General features: G+C 38.4%; 1 protein-coding gene across 2 annotated transcripts in view; it reads right to left on the bottom strand.

The window, feature by feature from the left end:
• The window catches only part of Agl (amylo-alpha-1, 6-glucosidase, 4-alpha-glucanotransferase), a 59382-nt gene that overhangs the window by 18889 nt on the left and 21145 nt on the right, over positions 1-19348 (bottom strand). For both annotated transcript variants that reach the window (XM_027395592.2, XM_027395594.2), the window contains 17 exons: positions 18996-19119; positions 18375-18477; positions 18189-18286; positions 16769-16908; positions 14089-14276; positions 12046-12169; positions 11049-11212; positions 10680-10781; positions 10427-10582; positions 10157-10307; positions 8333-8457; positions 8132-8244; positions 7673-7807; positions 6061-6191; positions 3816-3952; positions 2806-2939; positions 1869-2044 (listed from right to left, as the gene is read on the bottom strand). In XM_027395592.2, the coding sequence (XP_027251393.1) occupies positions 1869-2044; positions 2806-2939; positions 3816-3952; positions 6061-6191; positions 7673-7807; positions 8132-8244; positions 8333-8457; positions 10157-10307; positions 10427-10582; positions 10680-10781; positions 11049-11212; positions 12046-12169; positions 14089-14276; positions 16769-16908; positions 18189-18286; positions 18375-18477; positions 18996-19119 (2301 nt within the window). The remainder of the gene's footprint in view (positions 1-1868; positions 2045-2805; positions 2940-3815; positions 3953-6060; positions 6192-7672; positions 7808-8131; positions 8245-8332; positions 8458-10156; positions 10308-10426; positions 10583-10679; positions 10782-11048; positions 11213-12045; positions 12170-14088; positions 14277-16768; positions 16909-18188; positions 18287-18374; positions 18478-18995; positions 19120-19348) is intronic.

Here is a 19348-nt window from a genome sequence, read left to right as displayed (position 1 = left end):
TAGCTTGAACATTCCAAGTAAGATAAAATAGAATTAAAGGCACTATTAGACATTTTGTACATTGTTTCCAAAATGATGTGCAAAATGCCCTCAAACACACTAAGAGTTATTTAATGCACGGAGAGCTGCAATTCTGCCACTGATTACAACATCATAAGCTAAGACATCAGCACAACGGACTTCCCATGTTGCAACTAAACATCTTACAAGCAACATGAGCACACTCAAGAGTGAGTCTAAATTAGCATACCTTAAAATACCAGCAGTCTACTGGTGTTCAAAATTAAAGTGAGCAGGGCATCATGATGCAAACCTTTAAACCACAATCTCAGGAGGGACAGGCAGGTGTACCTCCAGTTTGAGGACACTCTGGGCTACACAGTAAGACCCTGTCTCAACAACAACTACCAAAAGTGGATGCTGGAAAACCTTTAGCACTTATATGTAGAAATATTTGTTACTTTTTTGTCCTCTACAAGTATACAACTTATAGACCAAGCATTTTGGGAGTGATTTCTCTGTTGTCAGTTATCATAAATGTTAATTACAATTTTCTTCTGCAATACAATTACACAAGGAGGTATTCTCATTTTAAAATGAACTCCACCAAAACCTACTGGCAAATCTGCATATCATTTTATTTTTTCTAGTATAAATTAGGCAAAATACTCTCTTAAGATATCAGAATACTAGAACCTTTATTTATATTTGTATGTTACACAGACTACATGTAAGTGTCATAGATTTTATCACTACATGACTTATAAGTAAATACTTATATTCTGGTGGTATTTAATAGTAGCAATTTAATAGTAACACAATCAAAAGGTTGAGGTTATTATTTTATGTAATTGGCTTTAAAAACCAGACTTGAAATCCCCAGTTTTCCCCATTAGTGTGTTTCTCCCACACTGTTCCAGTTCAATCTATTGAGCACTTGCTTGGACTTGGGGAATGATGGCTACCAGAACCATCAATAAAATGAAAATATGAAACACAATTAGAGAATTAAAATTGACTCCTCGTTTTATTTCTCTTTTTAATTAAAAATTAAATATTAAATATTAAATAATTAAAATATTGTGTGTAACGCTGAGAAACTTACTAGGCCCTGACACTTACTGGGTACTACTCTGGCCCTTAGACCTAAAGTAGAGTCCTGTGATTTTTATGATCATTGTAAAGGAGAAGGTAATGCTGTTGGTAATGCTTAAAATTAACAGAGGGAACCACGTAGATGATATTACTACTTTGCTATATTTTATATATTTCAGCTTAATTTGGAAAGCTGTAAACTTTATACTTCACTTAACCGAAACCCCAAGAAGCAATGGGAAATTCTAAATTTTAGTGGCCTCATCTACCTGATACTTTCTAAAAACAGACTGAAAGTTTATTAAAAGAGAAGCCTTTCTTTGGGCATACATATCTTACTTACTTGGATGTTTTAAACCTGCTTGCAGGAGATGGTGCCAGAAGATATGGCTAAAGTAACTGACTACAATGAAGACACGTGATTAAAAAGTCATTTAACTTGTTTTGTGTTTTATAACTGCAATGTTGGTTTACTTTAAAAATTAGGAAAGAAACACAGGGGGAAGGTACTGAGCTAAATTTAATTAAAGATATTTAAAATGCTAAGAACTGCAATTGAACAGACAACTGCAGAAGAAAGGATCAGCCAGCCATATAAGAACACATGTATTCAGTCCATAGTTACAACTAAATAGTGAGAATCATTAACATGAATGAGCAGCTATCAAATGAGCAGTTTACTAAGTAGCAGCATAAAAACCATCATTTCCCCATGGGTTTTCCCTGTTGAACACTACTGGAGTTTACCATTTAACTGTCTCCAACATCCTTACCGGCAGCCAAGGAGACACAGCATTGCTCCTTCTCCTTTGTGATCTCATTTAGCCTGAAGGGCACATCCCGGAGCGAGGGGGAAAGAAGTGGCAGACAAGGGCACTTCCCCACTCCACACATCTGGATGGAACCCAGTGAAAGGTGTTTCACAAACGTTGAACCGTTCCGAACAAAGCTGCAACCAAGTGGCAAGTTGAGAGGTCATCTGCAGAAACACTACCTTTTTAGCAATCTTATTATACATTCTTTTGCCAAGTGGTTTTCCTATAGAAATGTGGAAAAGGCTAAGATATTTTTATGTATGTCACTTAACAAGTTAATGAATAAATAAGCAGTATAAAATACTTTTGTTTTTTCCATATCATATTTTATATGCTTTGTAGACCAGACTTAAACCCCACCTCTAAACTCCCACCGCCAGCTGGGGACTGGAACGCAATGCCTTATGCTTCCTAGGCAAATGATGCTCTACTGAGCTAGACATCCAAACATCCTCACCAATTATATAACTGTATTACTGTGTATGTGCACATGGTGTGTGTGTTTGTGTGTAGGGTGCTTATCGTGTGTTCATGAAGCCCTGAGTCTAATCCTCATGCCTTATAAACTGGATGCATACCCTTAATGTCAGCATCTGGGAGTGGAGGCTGGAGGATCAGAAGCATCCTTGCCTACACAGTCTGTTTGAAGTCTTTAATACCCTGTCTCAAAACAAAAACAAACCCCACCCAAACTCTACATTTGGTTTTGCATGTTCCAGACTAAAGGATGTAACATACTTACTGTCCACCTAGAAAGTTTCTCAGCTCAGAGTCTGTGATGTGATATGATGTGACAATTCCTTAGGTTTTGGTCTTTTTAAATCATGTACAGAATGACTCTTTCTATAGTTTCCACACAACTATGCCCATTTACTCAATTCTGTTGGGTGTATACCTTGACATCTGCTTCCATGCTACATCCAGCAGAGTGGTGTATGCACCAATTAATATAGCATCAAAGTAACAGGGGATCAGGTAGCGAGGGATCTGCTTCAGGTAGAAGAACATAGCCCGCAACCATTTACCAACCTGTCACAGAAATAATTTTAAAAGTTAATTTGCTGTATACAGGCTAGGTATATTTTAAGAGTTGAATCTACACATGCAACTTTGCTAGCCAGTAACTCATTAACCAGATGAACACTCTAAAATGGAAAGATTAATAAGAAAGGAAAACAGTTCAAGGAAACTTAAATATTATCTGTAACAGGGTAATATGTAATTCTTTTTTTCATGAAAAAACACATTTTATTGCACTTAAGTTATAAGAAAATAAAATTTCTAAGTGAATCAAAACATAGACACAATCCCTTTAAAGGTTGTTTTCCTCTATCATGTCGGGTTGTTACATAACTAAAATTAACCAACTTGAATCTGATTGTTTAAAATCAGACTATAAATAAAACAAAAAAATAAACAGGAAGAGAAAAAAAAAAAGACTGACTAGGATACAGTGTTAACCACTTTCACAGTTCAGCTTGAGTTACGGCTCCTGGGGAATGAGGCGGACCGTTCATCGCGCTGGTTTGCGGGTGACACCGTCACTACAGAGCGATGTTCCTCTCATGTCAGTTACTCAGAGCAATGAAACTGTAACAGTTGTTTTCCCAAATACTATAAGATGCTATGACTGACCAGTAACTTCCTTTTATTCTGTATTTTATATATATATCTTTAAAATATCTTGTCAGTTTTACTAGATATGTTCATCCATTCACCACAGCCCTCAAAAGGAAGTTTCTCCACAGAACAGGCACCTCAGGCTCTGTCCCAAGGAATGTGTTTTAATTTTTGCCCAGATAAAAGAAAATAAGCTTTGTACACACTCTCGATTCTTATTTTCAGGGTAATATGTAATTCTTAATGATCCCTCAATTGTTTGGTCTAGAATACCATTCTACTTACTTCAGCAATATTTCCCGATCGTGAAATAAGTCGGCCACTGACATAGTCAATCATCCAATCTCCAGACCTCAAATTTTCACAGAATGGATGCCCCAAGTCATTCTTTGGTCTTATTTCTGCCAACACGGACATTAATCCTGGAAATTCAGACATTATTACGTTGATGATTTGGGGTGAACATATATACAGGCAGACACAAAGGCTTCTCAGTCTACAATGACATGTGGCATGGCTGGAGGGAAGTATCAGGGTACCTACTTTAACTGGACACAAAGGCCACTGAAGGGTTCTACTGCTGCAAGAACAATAAGGAGCTTCCTGAGAGTGAGAACTCCTAAGACTGCTTTTATTTGTTTATACTTAATAACATTTAAAAGCAACTTGCCTGATTTCTCTACCCTAAAGCATCAAATTAGCCTGGGTATTTCTGTGTTAGCAAGTGGTAGATTAACATTTAGGGGAGAGTTAAGGAAATCACAAAGCTAGTTTAAGAGGAAGCAAGACCACCAACGGAGGATGATAATGAAGCAGCTTCAGAAGCAGCCTCTGAAATGTAGCAGGAAATACAACTAAAGACAATCACCAAGTATGAGATTGGGCATATAATGACTATTATGCAGACTTTCTGGCTAGAGTCATTAGCATTCCTATGCATACTCACAATAGACTCTTTAACTTTGTTATAGGACAATTATATTTTCATCACCGAGTAAAATAATCATTTCTACCTTAAAACAGTATTTGGCTTTACTGTCTTCATTTGAATTAAATTCATTTGGTTAGAATTTACTGAATTTTACAACATATGTGGCATGCTTTGAAAAATTAAAAACAGTGAATTTAAGATATAGGGTTCTTTTTTTCACTCAAGGAGTTTGTAATTCTATTGGAAAATGTAACTTTCGAAACAAGATGGACAACAAGGCAGCACAGATATTGTCACAGATGTCCTATCAATGTCCCAGGACTTTTGGGGAGGGAATCATTGCTCAGCATTTGCTGCTGCTAAATTATGGAATGACAACGAAAACTGTTTCAGAGAACAGAGCGGACAGCAACCAGCAGGATGCAATGGCTTGTGCAGGAGGTAACAAGAAGGTAGAAAACTGGCTAGCTGGTTTATAGAAAGTACTTTGTCATGCGGCTCTGTGGTGCAATGGGTAGCGCATTGGATTTCTAGTGATGAAAGCACTTTGTCTTGGAATAGGTGGTAAGTATGGAAAGTAAAAGAATATGGCGTGTCAAAGTGAACACAAGAATCCACAATTAACTGGCCATTGAGAATCTGGAGCAGAACCATAAAAAAGATTCCTAGACTCCAAAATAACACAACACAGAGTATTGTAAGAATTGGGGAATGAGGAGGGTTGGAGAGATGGCTTAGAGGTTAAGAGCACTGGCTGCTCTTCCAGAGATCCTGAGTTCAATTCCCAGCAACCACATGGTAGCTCACAACCATCCATAATGAGATCTGGTACCCTCTTCTGGCCTGCAGGCATACATGCAGACAGAACAATGTATACATAATAAATAAATAATTTTTTATTTATTAAAAAAAAAGACTTAGGGAATGGAATCTTGTTCAAGGTAGAAAAAGATGAATGCAGTGGTGGAACCTGATTTAATTTATGGCTGTTATTGACAGTCTGATAGGAAACGGCTCTGGGCTGCCCAAACTGTTAACTTATAAGAGGAAAAAAAATTACTGATATAAAGCAAAAACAAATCAGATAAGGGCGATTTTATTTTTTTACTATTTATTTATTTTGGTCTTTCGAGACAGGGTTTCTCTGCAGTTTTGGAGGCTGTCCTTGAACTAGCTCTTATAGACCAGGCTGGTCTCAAACTCACAGAGATCCACCTGCCTCTGCCTCTCGAGTGCTGGGATTAAAGGTGTGCACCACCATTGCCTAGTGGTGATTTTATTTTAAAACAATGAGCTGAGTCACTTCATGAAACATAAGAGAATTCGAAAAGAACCATAAAAAAGACAGGAAAGGAGTCCTCTGAGATGAAATCTGGTAACATACTTTAAAAATCTACTTTTATTTATGTGGATGTGTGTCTGTGTGTGTGTTACACGGTATTTGAATGCAGTGCCCATGGAAGCTATGCTACTCATTAATGTCAATCAACAAGGAGCCATCAGTTATAATATGAACTCAGGTGTCCACATTCTAGGCTTATACTCATTTCTATAAAGACCACTAAAGTTAAAAATACGAAGCTTTATCATTATACCTACCTTGGAGACCTGCATACTTAAGGGATGACCAGTTTGGTATGTCATAACAACCTCCACCATCTTCTTGTTCTTCTGATTCACATCGGTAAAGTACCTGGTTGAGCTCAGCCAAAGTCAATTTAGAGGCAATGCTAAGAATTAGAAAGTAAAGGTGATAAAACACTGACATTTCATTTATTGTAAAATAAAAGCAAAAGAAAAGTCTGTATTATAAATATTAAATGTCTTAGCAATCCGTCATTCTAGCAAGTTTTCTGTTCCTATAATAATAAAACACTCTGACCAAAACCAGCTAGGGGTGGTGTGGTGGTTTGGGCCCCCATAGGCGAGTATATTTGAATACTTGGTCCCGAGGCCAATCTGTTCTAGGGAATTCCTCAACTGAGGTTCCATCTTTGTAGGTGACTCTAGCTGTATCAAGTTGACAATAAAAATCAATAAGCACATACATATTCTAAGAACTCAGCATTGAAGTAAACAAATACTATCACAATATATCACAAGTAATAATTAAGGGGCAAAATGTGGTAGAAATTAAATAAGAGCTAATGTCACTCCTAAACTAAGTTAATAAACCCAGAGGCAGCCAAAACTAAAGAATTTTATCCATGTGTCTGTGTGTGTATGTGCATGTGTGTGCAGGAGCCTATGGAGGCCCAAAGTGGGCACTGGATCCCTTGCCTCTGCTTACTGAGGGCTGCATACTTTATGCTCTTAAATATGACACTACCATAATATACCATAATTATTGACAAAGATAAAACTCTCACATAATGCCGAACATGCTCATTAATATGATCTTTTCAGAGGTTACTTTGCAGAAGAGATTAAAAACTTCAAATACGCAATACATTCTAACCCCAAATTCTATTTCTAGAAATTTAACTTAGTGCCAGTGACAGCAAACATGCTAAGTAACTATCAGGTGACAGGTATGGTGTCACATGTTTTGCATGTTTTATTGTGTTTAATCTTTACAAAAGGTATGAGGTAAATACTACTATCAGCCCCATTGTCCAGATGGGAAGCCTAGATGAAGAAATTCTAAATAACCTGGCCAAGATCATGCTGACAGTGTTGAAGCTTTAGCTAACTTAGGTCTAAAATAGATAGTCTTCAGTACTATGTGGCACCACGTAGCAAAGGAATATTTAATAACTTGGCAAAAATCAGGGTACCAAGATATACATAACAGGGAATAATTAGAAGCAATCTAGATATCTCAAAGTAGATAATTACTACATTTATTATGACATAGCTATATACAGCACAATAATATGTTGACATTAAAATGATATGGTAAGCACTATAATATATGCAACTCAATCTTGTAGAGATTAGAAAAATCATGCATGTACATGTGCAGGCATGTATATATCTAGACTCTATAGAGAAAGAATATATAAGCACAAAAAGGTGCACATGTGAGCAAGCACACAAATGATAACATGATAGACTGAAATGTTAACAGTGGCTGATGCTGGCATCAATGGCCTGTGAACCATACTTGGAGTACCAAGGAGAGAAAGCATGCTTAAAATAGTCCAGATCAGGCCAGGGGTAGCTCATCATTTTGTTAAAGTGGCAAATCTATAAAATAGGGAATACTTACGAAGCGAAAGGAATTTTTAATATAGGATCTGAGTTGTCAACAGCTAGGCTTCCAGATTTAAAGTGAGAGCTGAACTGGGTCAGATGACTTCGAAGAATTCCAACAGCGACTTGAGCATGTGGATCAAGACTAACTCTGAATTATGTTGATAAAAAACAGGTCCTTTTTAGTATATTCAAACTTAACAAGACAAACTATTTTCTCTAGATTTTTTTTTTAAAAAAATGTGTATGTGCTTCTGTGTGTACCAACTGTATGTGTGCAGGTTCCCAGAAAGAGCAGAACACATCAGATCCTCTGGAACTGGGGTTATAGGTGGTTGTGAGCCACCTGACATAGGTGCTCTGAACCTGGGTCCTCTACAAGATCAGAAAGCACTCTTAACCACTGAGCTATCTCTCCAGGCCCCCAAATATAGTTTCTATGTAAGAAAAATAGTTTGAACTCTAATTAACATACCTGAATATAATAACACTTCCTGGAGATAGATTTTCAAATTCTATTTCCTGAATATATTCATTGGGACCCTTTGTGGCAACTCCCGCTTGTTTGACAATTTTACTTTCATGAAGCTTGAAAAAAAATACAGAAAATTCATTCATTAACTAATTTAAATTTTCTCACAACATTAAACACAGTAAAAAACTAGAACCCCCATACCTGGATATGCTCTTTAAGTTCCACTGTCATGTTTGGCATTCCATTGATTGAATTCTCATCTTTTTTATAAAGGTTTGTATTCCTCTCAACAGTTCTAGCTTCAAGAACTACTTCTTCAATTTTGCCTAGGAAAATATAAACATTGCAGCAAAAACTATTCTAAAGTACATTCAAATTTTAATGTTAGTAGACAGACTCTTTAAAGATCAAATACTCACATAACAAAAGAGGAAATCACAATTTAGTGAACTGGAAAATGAAAATGTTTTGAGAATGATCAGGGTCAACACAAAACCTGAGATAGTACTGTATAGTAACTACGGAGCTGGGAGGGTAGGTCAGTGGTACAATGAACACTTGGCATGTGTGGTACCCTGGGTTTAACACCCAATACCAAAAGATACTAAATAAACAAACCAAAAACTAAGTACGAACATTAGCAAAGACCTGACTAGATCACCAAATACAAATTTCTGAAGTTAAAGCAGGTAATGAATATTTAACCCCTAAAATTCTTTAGGTTGACAATTTTTTTGTTTGTTTGTTTTTAGGACAGAGTTTTACTGTATAGCCCTGGAACTCACTCACTCACCAGGCTGGCCTCTAACTCACAGTGATCTGTCTGCCTCTGTCTCCCAAGTTCTGGGATTAAAGCTGTGTGCCAATACTACCCAGCTAGGTTGACAATTTTTAAAAGTTGAAGCTATGGATATTTAGCAACTAGCAAGAAATACAGAATATGGGCTGGGCATGGATGTGTGTATCTGTAATCCTGGCAACTTGGGAGGCTGAGACAGAGACAGAACAGCACCTGTAAGTGCCTGGTAGGTTTTAGGCTACCCTATGTGACTATGGTCCTGTTACCTTAAAAAAATACACATACATAGACACACACACACACACACACACACACACACACACACACACACACGGTAGGTTTTTTCAAGTAGTTTTTCAAGTAGTTGCTATTTATGTAGGGATATGCTGTGTTATAATATACTATCTAAAATAGTAAGGAATAAAATGTAGACATCTAGCAAAAAAAATCAACAATAACAGAAGATCTCAGGGACATATAACTGTCAAGGAGACATGTGGGGGAAGCTGTAGCCACACCTAATTAGGGGCTGGCTACAGGTGTGCCTGACCACGCCCTCGAAAGCAGGGGACGTAGGGTGACTTCGTTTTTGCTTTCGGTTTCTCTTTTGGGCTTGCATACAGACTGCTGCCACGCCGGCTGGCTAGGTCGCTCTGTAAGTAAGGCTTTTTTTCCCTATTAAATACCCTTATATTTCTACCTGACTCTGTACTGGTAATTTCCCACTATAGAGACAGACTGTTATCTTAGTGGTAGACTTCAGTCCTTGAAGACAATAAATAATCAAATAAAGGTGGGTAAGAAGACTACATGGAGAATAGTGAAAATATCTACATGGCTGAATGCCAGATTTAAGGAAGGCTAGGATAGTAGATGAAAATGGGTTATGAACAGTCAGTATTTGCCTTTTAGACACACACACATGTATATATGCATATATGTTATACACATGTAAAAATGGAAACACAGACTCATGTTATCTATAGTATAAGGAAACATGGGTTTATATATATTAGGGGAAAAGGAATATGCTAAAATTCAAACAAAAGTATTTTACACTTTTTGGGAATATTTTTGTCTAGATTTTGTTCTGTGCAGTGAAAGTGCCCCCATCTAAGTTCTTTTCTAAGCCAAGTTTATATATCAGTGTGTTATAAATGACTAATAAAGACAATGTGCTAATGTAACTTCATTATGTAATTATACCAGTTCTTGTGTTATATTACCAGGGATGCACATTTGAGGCACTTCTTTGCTGTAAAATGAAGTCTTGGGATTCCTAAAAGCAGTCCTAGATACAGCCACAACGGACTGATGGATGCTTGGTGAATGCCTTGTTACTGCCACTATGTCTTCATCCACTTGATCCACATACACCTAAGAAATGGAGAGAAACTGGCTTAGACTCCCATCTGGAAACAAGCGCTCACTCAATTCCGAAGGTCTTCCTTTGAAATGGAAAGTCCATGAGAAATTTTAAAAAGCCCATTTCTTACCTGAATGAAACCCTTGGCTCCCAGCTCTTGATGGAGTCTATTGATGGCACATCTGGCTGCAATAATTCCACTCTGGACATTAACTTCTCCTGTATTTGATGGCAATGCCCCAGGATTCCACTTAGTATAAAATCGTTCTTCAGCAACCACTGAAATCTGTAGAGAGGCCAAGCTTGGTCACATGTACATGCTGATTACAATGAAAGTGTGGATAAAAGTGACCAGTGCTGCTGGTCATGTGGATTAAACACACCTGATGAGGCACCAGCTCATCATAGCCTCTGGTACTTCCACTAGCACAACATGCCATGGAAACAATTGTGGTACTTGGAAGAGCATCATAGGCTGACCTATGCTAGAAAAGAAAAAAAGCACAGGTTCACGTTCTTTCAAATGCAAAGTAATACTCCATACTCCATTAGCATAACAAAACAAAAGAACAAGTATAGATACATTCTGTAAGACACATTGTTTTTTTTTTTCAAAACACAAACACTTTAAAGTCAAAGTATTTCAATCATCTAAAAGAGGTATGTGGACAGTATTACCATCAAGCATCAGACAGCTAAATACTGAAACATTTAGCAAAATAAGTCAGCACAAGAAACAGGTTGGTGCTTACCACAATCGGGCACTCGTTATCATGGGTAATGTCCATAAACAGGGCATGTGCAATAGCTGGTATCAAAGGCCTCAAACAGGGCTGAACAAAGGATCCAACAGGTTCCCCTCCATATCGGTAAACTAATCTGCCCTCTTCGTGACTGTTATATGCACTCATGGCCTCTGCAGAGTAGCACAGAACAGTTTAACAATCCTGTTACTCATAACTGTCCAAGAAAAGGTTAGATTTCTGATCATGACTGACTTTCACGGCATTATATACAGTATTAAAAGTGAGAGTTAAGTAATTAAGCAAATGTCACCAAGTCCAAGTGACCAACACTTAACTACAATTTAACTGGAGAAACAACTTGAATACAAAGAAAAAAAGGAACAGCTGTTCACTGTGATGCTGAAAATATCTAAAAATTGAATCATATACTAGGTTAAAACAGATTTGTTTTTGAGTCAGTAATTTACCACACCTACCTCTCTCTCTCTTTCTGACTCATCCTTTCAAATTAATTATTACTTCTGTGGACATGTTGTATGTGCACAGGTGCCACCACATGTGTACAAGTCACAGGACAACTTCCAGGAGTTTTTTCTCTCTCCCACGATGTGGGTTCTGGGGACTTAACTCAGATCACCTGGCTCGGGGGCAAGCCTCTTTACTCTCTGAATCATCTCATGAGCTTTCTTTCCCTTTATTTTTTGAGACAGGATCTCAAAAAATGTATTCTAGGCTAGCCTGGAACTTATGTCACCCAGGGTGGCCTTAAACATGTGGTCCTCTTACCTCAGTCTCCTAAGATCACAGGCATAAGCTATCACACCTGGCCTCACTGGGCTTTCTATTTGAAATGAAGTATCCTACTACAAACTAGACATTTTAACTGTTAAAGGAGATTCAGTTGTATTAGGCATTGCATATAAAGCTATTACATGCCTCCTGATCCACTTAAACAAAAGCGAAGCATCTCAGATAGGAAATAGACTTCAGTGAGCCTACCTACCTCTTATTAAGGAACTGATGCCCAGTCTGGTAACAAAGATATTGTCCAGCTCTTCACTTCCTGTGAACAGCTCAGCCACTACATAAAGATTGGGCTGTAATTTTCTAGCAGCATCCAGCATGTACTGCAAAAAGCACAGTCACAAATGTAAAAGAAAGAAGAGAGCAAGACAGAGAGGGCAGGAGGGGACAAGACTAGGTGTGGATTTGACATAAGATAGGCACAAAACAAAATGAGAGAAATACAAAAGGATGTGCCAAATAAAGTTTGACAAGCATGTGTAGGACAGCATGAAAGAGATCAGCACACACGGGGGCCGGGGTTTACGAGAACAACAGTGGAAAGGAAGATTAGGTTTTGCAGACACAGGGACAGAGGGGAAGGAAAAAGAAAAAAGGAAAATGTTAGTGTCATTAAAATTTCAGTCTGTGACACTGCAATTCTGCCAGTCTCCCCTTGGTTTTTTATCTGTTTTTAATACCTCTAATAAGATTATTAATCTCTGGTGACTAAGTAAGTCAGAACTGATAATTATCTCTGCTGGTAAACTATCTAGTAAAGGTAAGGTTAAACTCATTGTGTAGATGACAACAAATACCAGCACCTTACTGTTTCTACGTGTGCATGTGTGTGTGATGCATATGTAATATTGGCGTTAGTGACTTACCAGAAAAACAGATAATGGTGGCTAACAGTCAGATTGTTACCAATTTTTTTCTTGAGGGAATTCTTATGCAAAGACGAGTAAAATACCTGAAATTTTATCAGCTAAGAAGCAGAATCCTAGAGGACTTCGCCATTTAAAGTTAAATTTTCTATAACATTATAGCAACATTACAAATATGACTGTTGCTAAAAGCACAGCTGAAAAAGACTCTCTGCTTAATTTTTGGAGGTAAATAATGTTTTACCAGCCTGGCTAATGTTTCCTATCAAACCCCTCCAAATTAAAACCATATAGACACACACACACACACACACACACACACACACACACACACACACACACACACACACACACAGAGCATATGAACTATATAAGTTAATGTTTTTATTTTATATAAGCATTTTTATTTTCATTTATTTTGAGACAGGGTCTCTCTATGTAGCCCTGAATGTCCCGGAACTCACTTTGTAGACCAGGTTGACCTCAAACTCACAGAGATCACCTGCCTCTGCCTCCAAGTGGTAGGACTAAAGGCATGAGCCACCAAACTGGACTTATAAGTACATATTTTCATGAATTGTCACTTTAAAAACCACCAAAGAAAAAGTTGTATGGGGAAAAGCAAATACTGAGATTGCTCAAAAGCCCAAAGAACAGGTTACAGTTAGCTTACATTTATGTTTCTGAAGGTGACTCATTAAAATTGAATCAATGAGGCTCAAACTAGCTATTATATGCTGAAGTGTCAGTGTTTAAATGTCTATTATAAGGGCTAGGGATATAGCTCAGTGTAGAACAGAACACAGTCTAAAATGTGCAATGCCCAAAGCACCCCTAAAATGCAAATAAAAGCTATAGTTGAATAATCACTATTATGTATAGTAAAGTATTCAACTTTACATTGGCTAATAATATATATATTGGAAGCAACCTAAAAGACATCTTAACATTTACATATTGCCAATAGACAGTTACTATGCATATTATTACATAAAATTATGATTCTTTTTTCTAAATTTTAAAAAACAAACTTATTAAACATTTTATAGCCTAATATTCTATAACAGTTATATCAAAAGATTGTTAGAGGCTGGGCATAATGGTTCCTGTCTTTAATCTCAGCACTAGGGAGGCAGAGGCAGGTGGATCTCTGAGTTTGAGGCCAACAAAACCAGTTCCAGGACAACTAGGGTCACACAGTGAAATCCTGTCTCAAAAATCAAAACCCAAACCAGATTGTTAGAATTAGATAAGCTGTCATGTGCGTCAAATACTATTTCTAAATCAACAGCAGTGTGCAACCAGCAGACTAGACCTTTGTGGCAGGCACTTCAGACGTTGCTGCATTCTTGTCAAGGAAAATGAGTTGTTCGTACCTCAGCCACGTGAAGAGGTGTGGAGTGGCAGTTGTCGAGACGCACTCCCTGGAAATAAGTGGCAGTTATCTCAGTATATCTCTTCATGTGTGCCCACAGATAAGGACAGTCTTCTGGCTTATTCCCATAGCGCAATTTAACACTGTCACCCCAGCAAATAAGTTCTCTCCTTAAATAGACTTCTGAACCTGTTAAAGAAGAACAATTGCCTTCAGTGGTGCATTGAACTGGATGACAATGCTGCTTTCAAACTGTTATTTCTTCCATTGATGATACTATGTCTAAATTTTAAAAAATTAATTATGAATTGATCTTATATGTAGGAATGTCTTGCTTGCATGTATGTCTGTATACCATGTATGTACTTGATGCTCTCAGAGGCTAGAGGAAGGTGGTTGATCCCCTGGAACTAGAGTTATAGATTGATGCCCTTCTGTATGCTGTGAATACATTTCTCTTATTGGTTGATGAATAAAACACTGATTGGCTAGTAGTCAAGTAGAAAGAATAGAGGGAGAAACCAGACAAGGAAAATTCTGGGGAGAGGACTGAGACACTGGGCAGTCAGGAGGACACCATGTACCCGACGAAGGAGTAACATGCTGGAGCAATATGGGTAAGCCACGAGGTTGTGGCAATACACAGTTTAATAGAAATGGGTTAATAATTAAGAGAGAGCTAGCCAATAAGAAGCCTGAGCCATTGGCCAAACAGTTTATAATTAATATAAGACTCTGTGTATTTATTTGGGACTGTACCACTGTGGGATCAGGCGGAACCGAACCTCTGTCTACAACAGATGGTTGTGAGCCACTATATGTAGATGCTGGGAATTGAACCCAGGTCCTCTGGAAAAGCATCCAGTGCTGTAAATGACTAAGTCGTTTCTCTAGCCTCCTGGATAAGATTATATCTAAAGTGAGAATGAGGATATAGCTTAAGGATAGAGAGCACTTAAGTGTGTAAAAGACACTGGGTTGAACTCCCAACACTTTGAGGGGAAAAAGTAAAATGGCCTAGGATGAAGTTTTAAAACATCAATTTTAGCTTATAACTATTTTGTAAAAAATTCCAGTCTCAGACTCTAAAGACCCCCCCTATGGAAGGCCTCACCCTCCCTGGGGAGCAGAAAGGGTATGGGATAGGTAGGGTGTTAGTTGGGGGGTGGGGGCAGAGGATGAGGGAAGGGAGAAGGAACTGGGATTGACATGTAAAATAACCTTGTTTCTAATTTAATTTAAAAAATGGAGAAAAAAAAATTCCAATCTCAGGTGGTAATGGCTCATGCCTTTAATCCCAGCATTCAGGAGGCAGAGGCAGACAAATCTCTGTGAGTTTGAGGGCAGCCTGGTCTACAAAGCTACACAGAGAAACCCTGTCTCAAAAAAACCAAAATATAAAAATAAAAATTCCAGTCTCAGTCTCCTCTTAAAATGTAAACTTAGTATGAAAAGTTCAAGTTCTGCTTAAGAAAAACCATAACAGTAATATCATCCTGCTTTTAAAACTTTAGTTCTTGTTTGAGAGAGGACTTTGAGAACTCACTCTGCAGACCAGGCTGGCCTTGAGCTCACAGAGATCTGCCTGCTTCTGCCTTCCCAGAGCTGGGATTAAAGATATGCACCACCACACTCCAAAGTTTTACACAAAAATCTTAAAACTCCATCTCTACCCTTAAATTCTCTTCCCCACTCCTTTTTAGCAACTGGAATATAGGAAAATGGCTTTTTTTTTTCATTTAGAATTACCAGAAAAAGGGAGACAGAAAAAAAAACTTAACTTAAAACTATTACTCTTTAAAAATAAATACATTTTTTTTTTGAGACAGAGTTTCTCTGTGTAGCTTTGGAGCCTATCCTGGCACTTGCTCTGGAGACCAGGCTGGCCTCGGACTCACAGAGATCTGCCTGCCTCTGCCTCCCGAGTGCTGGGATTAAAGAGGTGCGCCACCAACGCCCGGCATAAATACAATTTTTTAAAATTAACTGTAATGCTACTGAAATAAATTCTTATCCCTGAAATTCTGGGGTAGAAAGACACAGCAATGGGTTTCCTGCCAGTGAAGAAGCCGAAGAAAATACTCAGAGTGAGGAGGACTCTGAGAACGTTGGCCTCTAGCTCACCTTTCCAGTTAACTTAAAACCTCCCTGGCCAGTAAGTGAAAACATCCTACAACAAGGTAACCTAACAAAAGTGGTTTCTAACTTATTTTTTAAAAGGCAGTGAAGGGGCTGGAGAGATGACTCAGTGGGTAAGAGTCCTGTCCACTATTCCAGAGGACCCAGGCTCACTCCCAGCACCCACATGGTGGCTCACGACCATCTATAAATTCAATCGCAGGGTACCTGATGGCCTCTGTGGGCACTGCATGCATGTGGTACACATATATACATGCAGGCAAACATCCATACACATCTAAAAAAACAATTGATTATTCTGCTCAAACTGAAGCCTATGTAAACTGACACTAAATGAAATAGACACACAACAGCTAGTTATGAGAAAATGAGAGGTGGGGGTGAAGGTTCTCTCTCAAAGTGATGCATTTCTGATACCTCTAGCCAAACAATTTTAAAACCAGGAAGCTATTGTAAAAAAACAAAGTAATAGAACAGATCCCAGTTTGAACCTTCCACAAGCTTTTGTTTCCCTCTCCATTGAGAAGTGAAAAGTCAGGGACCTGGTTCAGCAAAGTTTCGAAGGGGATCATCGCCCATCACCCATCCATTGTGCGCCATCAGGAAGCAAGCTTTATCTGGGAGGTGGATCATGGATTCTTCCGTGGATAAGGCCATTTCTTCAAAAGGGAAAGTAAAATACCTAGGAAGACAGAATTAAAAGAAAGTCCACACAAAGGAACTCTTTGAAGAGAATGAGAAGTAGCAACATTAAAAACTTGAAGAATTAAAATTAAAAATGTGAAGGATAGCTAACATGAAATAACCTTCACAAGTTCACAGAATTATAGGGAAACCACTGAGGCTTCCCTACCCTCTAGCTGCCCAACATACACTGTGTGCTTTATAAAAAGATTTATTAATTTTATTTTGCATCTGAGTGTTTTACCTGAATATATTAAGTGCACTGTGTCTATGATTGGTGACCATGGAGGCCAGAAGAGGACAATGCATCCCTTGGAACTAGAGTTACGGATGGTTCTGCCATGTAGAAGCTGGGAACTGAACCCAGGAAGTGTTCTTACCTGCTAAGCCATCCCTCTAGCACTGTTGCTGCATGTTTTACATAAGGAGCTAGTTGCTTGCTCTCTTTGGCTAACACTGAATTTACTACTGCTAAGTGTTATTCTTAGAGTACATCTCCAAAAGTTCATGCATTGGAACTTTAACTCCTTTGCAACCCGCCCCCTGCCCCTTTAGATACAGTCTCACTTTGCAGCACAGGCTGACTCGGAGCTTGGACTTCTCCTATCTTTGCTTCCTTCCGTACTGCTGGGATAACAGATACGTGCAACCACACCAGGTGTGGAGCCTTAATTCCTTAAAGTCATGGTGTTGGGAGATGCAGCCCAGTGGCAGGTGTCCTGGTTCTGGGCAAGACACCCTCATGAGTGGATTAATATCTTTCTCTTCTGGGTGAGTTCTTACTCCCAGGGAAATTGCACAGTTATCGTGATAGTAGATTTTCACAAGCCACCTTACGTTTGTGTCTTCCATTTGCACTCACTTTCTAGTCATCTTCCTACCACAAACTGAGACAGCCTAAAGCCCTGGCCAGAAGATGAGCAGATATCGTTGCCATGTTCTTAGACTTCCTGGCCTGTGGACCCTTAACCAAATTAAACTCTCTGATAAATGACCAAATCTTGGGTATTCTGTTTTAGCAACAGAAACCAGACTGACATTAAATATGCAGTGCTCCAGAAATATCAATGTAAATAAACTGGTTCAACCAGTGATAGTTTTTCTAATTAAAGATTTGTCTAACAAAATTTTATCAGTATTAAGCCTATTTCTGAATCAAAACTTCTATTTCAATATAATGTACTGAAGAAAAAGAAACATTTAGGTCAAGTTGAAAAGCTAAATATTCTCAGCTTTTAATTATCATCAAGAAAACATTTTTTAAAATAGAATAAATACCTGGTGACTAAAGGATGTTTCCTAGTGACAGGTCCTAGTTTAGGGCCATGGCCAGCCAGTCTTTCATAAAACACGTTTCCCAAAAGACAATTGACTGCCTAGAAAACATTGAATTGTGTTACATTGCCAATGAAAACACCAGGGACCAGGACTCAAAGAAAAGCAGCAACTCAAAAAGAGGTGAACCTGCTCCTGATGACAGTGGGTGAGGTGCTGCTTCTCTGAGTTTAACTCCTCAAGTCTCCTACGGAACCAATTACAGCACTCTTCAATTGCAGCTGAACCATGGCTGACAGAAAGAGCAAAACAAACTTTAGTGCTTTCATAAAACCCACACTTAAACATTTTCTGACAAGTGTCATAGAAATCTTAAATACCGTCGTCAGGATTTGAGCTATGGGTGAGGAGCTTTTACAATTGTGAAAAGTTTTACTGACACATTTAACAGAAGGCCTGACACAAAGAATGTAGGAAAAGGTCAGGTGTTGAAATTGTAGTGTGTGTGTGTGTGTGTGTGTGTGTGTGTGTGTGTGTGCGCGCGCGCATGCGCGCGCGCACATGTGCATGCGACGTGCACGCGTGCACATGCCACAGCATGTGTGTGGATGTCAAAGGACAATTTTCGAAGGTGGGTTTTCTCCTTCTACTTAGATATGAGGGTTCTGAGGATCAATTTCAAGTCATCAGCAAGTGCTTTACCTACTGAATTGTCTCCTCAGTCCCTTACTTTATTCCATTTTCTATGAAGGTTTTAATAAAGAGTATCAGTATTTATAAGTAACATTACAGGGCTAACACATAACATACTCATGTGGTATAAAAGTCGCCAGTGCAACGTTCATATCCACAGCACAGCCGAGCCGTCTGTATTCAGGGTCCTGAATAATTTTAAGATGTTCCTTTGCATCAGACTTAACTACTCTCCTATTTTCTGAAAGAGAGAAACGATGGCATTTTAAATGCAAATGTTGACAGAAGATTATAACTGTTACTTTTTCAATCTGTCAGTATATAACTATTTAATAGAAAATAAAACAAAAAGTTAACAAGCGCCTTTCCTCCCTGCCTCCCCTCCTACTTACATACTCCCCCATACACAGTGAGGGGAGGACATAAAATGAGAGACAAACTTTCCTAAGAGGAAAACACAGAACTCCTTC

This window comes from Cricetulus griseus (genome assembly GCF_003668045.3).
Source record: "Cricetulus griseus strain 17A/GY chromosome 1 unlocalized genomic scaffold, alternate assembly CriGri-PICRH-1.0 chr1_0, whole genome shotgun sequence".
Lineage (NCBI taxonomy): Eukaryota > Metazoa > Chordata > Mammalia > Rodentia > Cricetidae > Cricetulus > Cricetulus griseus.
This window is presented reverse-complemented; position numbering and strand designations above follow the sequence as displayed.